General features: G+C 44.3%; 1 protein-coding gene across 1 annotated transcript in view; it reads right to left on the bottom strand.

The window, feature by feature from the left end:
• Positions 1–418, bottom strand: part of LOC119592745 (BTB/POZ domain-containing protein 9-like) — a gene marked incomplete at its 3' end in the record, with an annotated part of 12,417 nt that overhangs the window by 3,733 nt on the left and 8,266 nt on the right. The window contains 1 exon segment of the mRNA XM_037941680.1: positions 8–189. Within this exon segment, the coding sequence (XP_037797608.1) occupies positions 8–189 (182 nt within the window).

The following is a 418-nucleotide window of genomic DNA, read 5'->3' as shown; positions in this document are numbered from 1 at the left end:
CACTCACATTTACAAGAATCTGCGAGCCAGCGAAGAGTTTGAGTGAGACCCTAGGCTGGAGGCGCTTGTCCTCGTTAGTGGAATTGTCCTTGAACTTATTGGGCAGCGCAGCGTATCGGTACCTCTCCAGAGACAGCTCCATGGGCACCGCTCCCGTCGGCTCTACTTCTTCGGCAAAAACCTGGCTATCTGGATTTTTTTGAGAAGGATGGGGAACTTTATTATTTTTGTTGGTGAAAGGTCTCATTATCATCTTCCCTTGTGCATTTATTTGTGCGCCTGATGTGACTACACTTTTTTGCTGGCTGGGCAAAATTTCCAGTTGAGATGCATTTTTCAAATATTCAGAAAACTTCTACTTAGATGCCAAGAGTGATCCATCTCTATTTTTGAAATGGCTTACAACAGATGTTTCTCT

The sequence above is a fragment of the Penaeus monodon genome, chromosome 30 (genome assembly GCF_015228065.2).
Source record: "Penaeus monodon isolate SGIC_2016 chromosome 30, NSTDA_Pmon_1, whole genome shotgun sequence".
In the NCBI taxonomy this organism is placed as follows: Eukaryota; Metazoa; Arthropoda; class Malacostraca; order Decapoda; family Penaeidae; genus Penaeus; species Penaeus monodon.
This window is presented reverse-complemented; position numbering and strand designations above follow the sequence as displayed.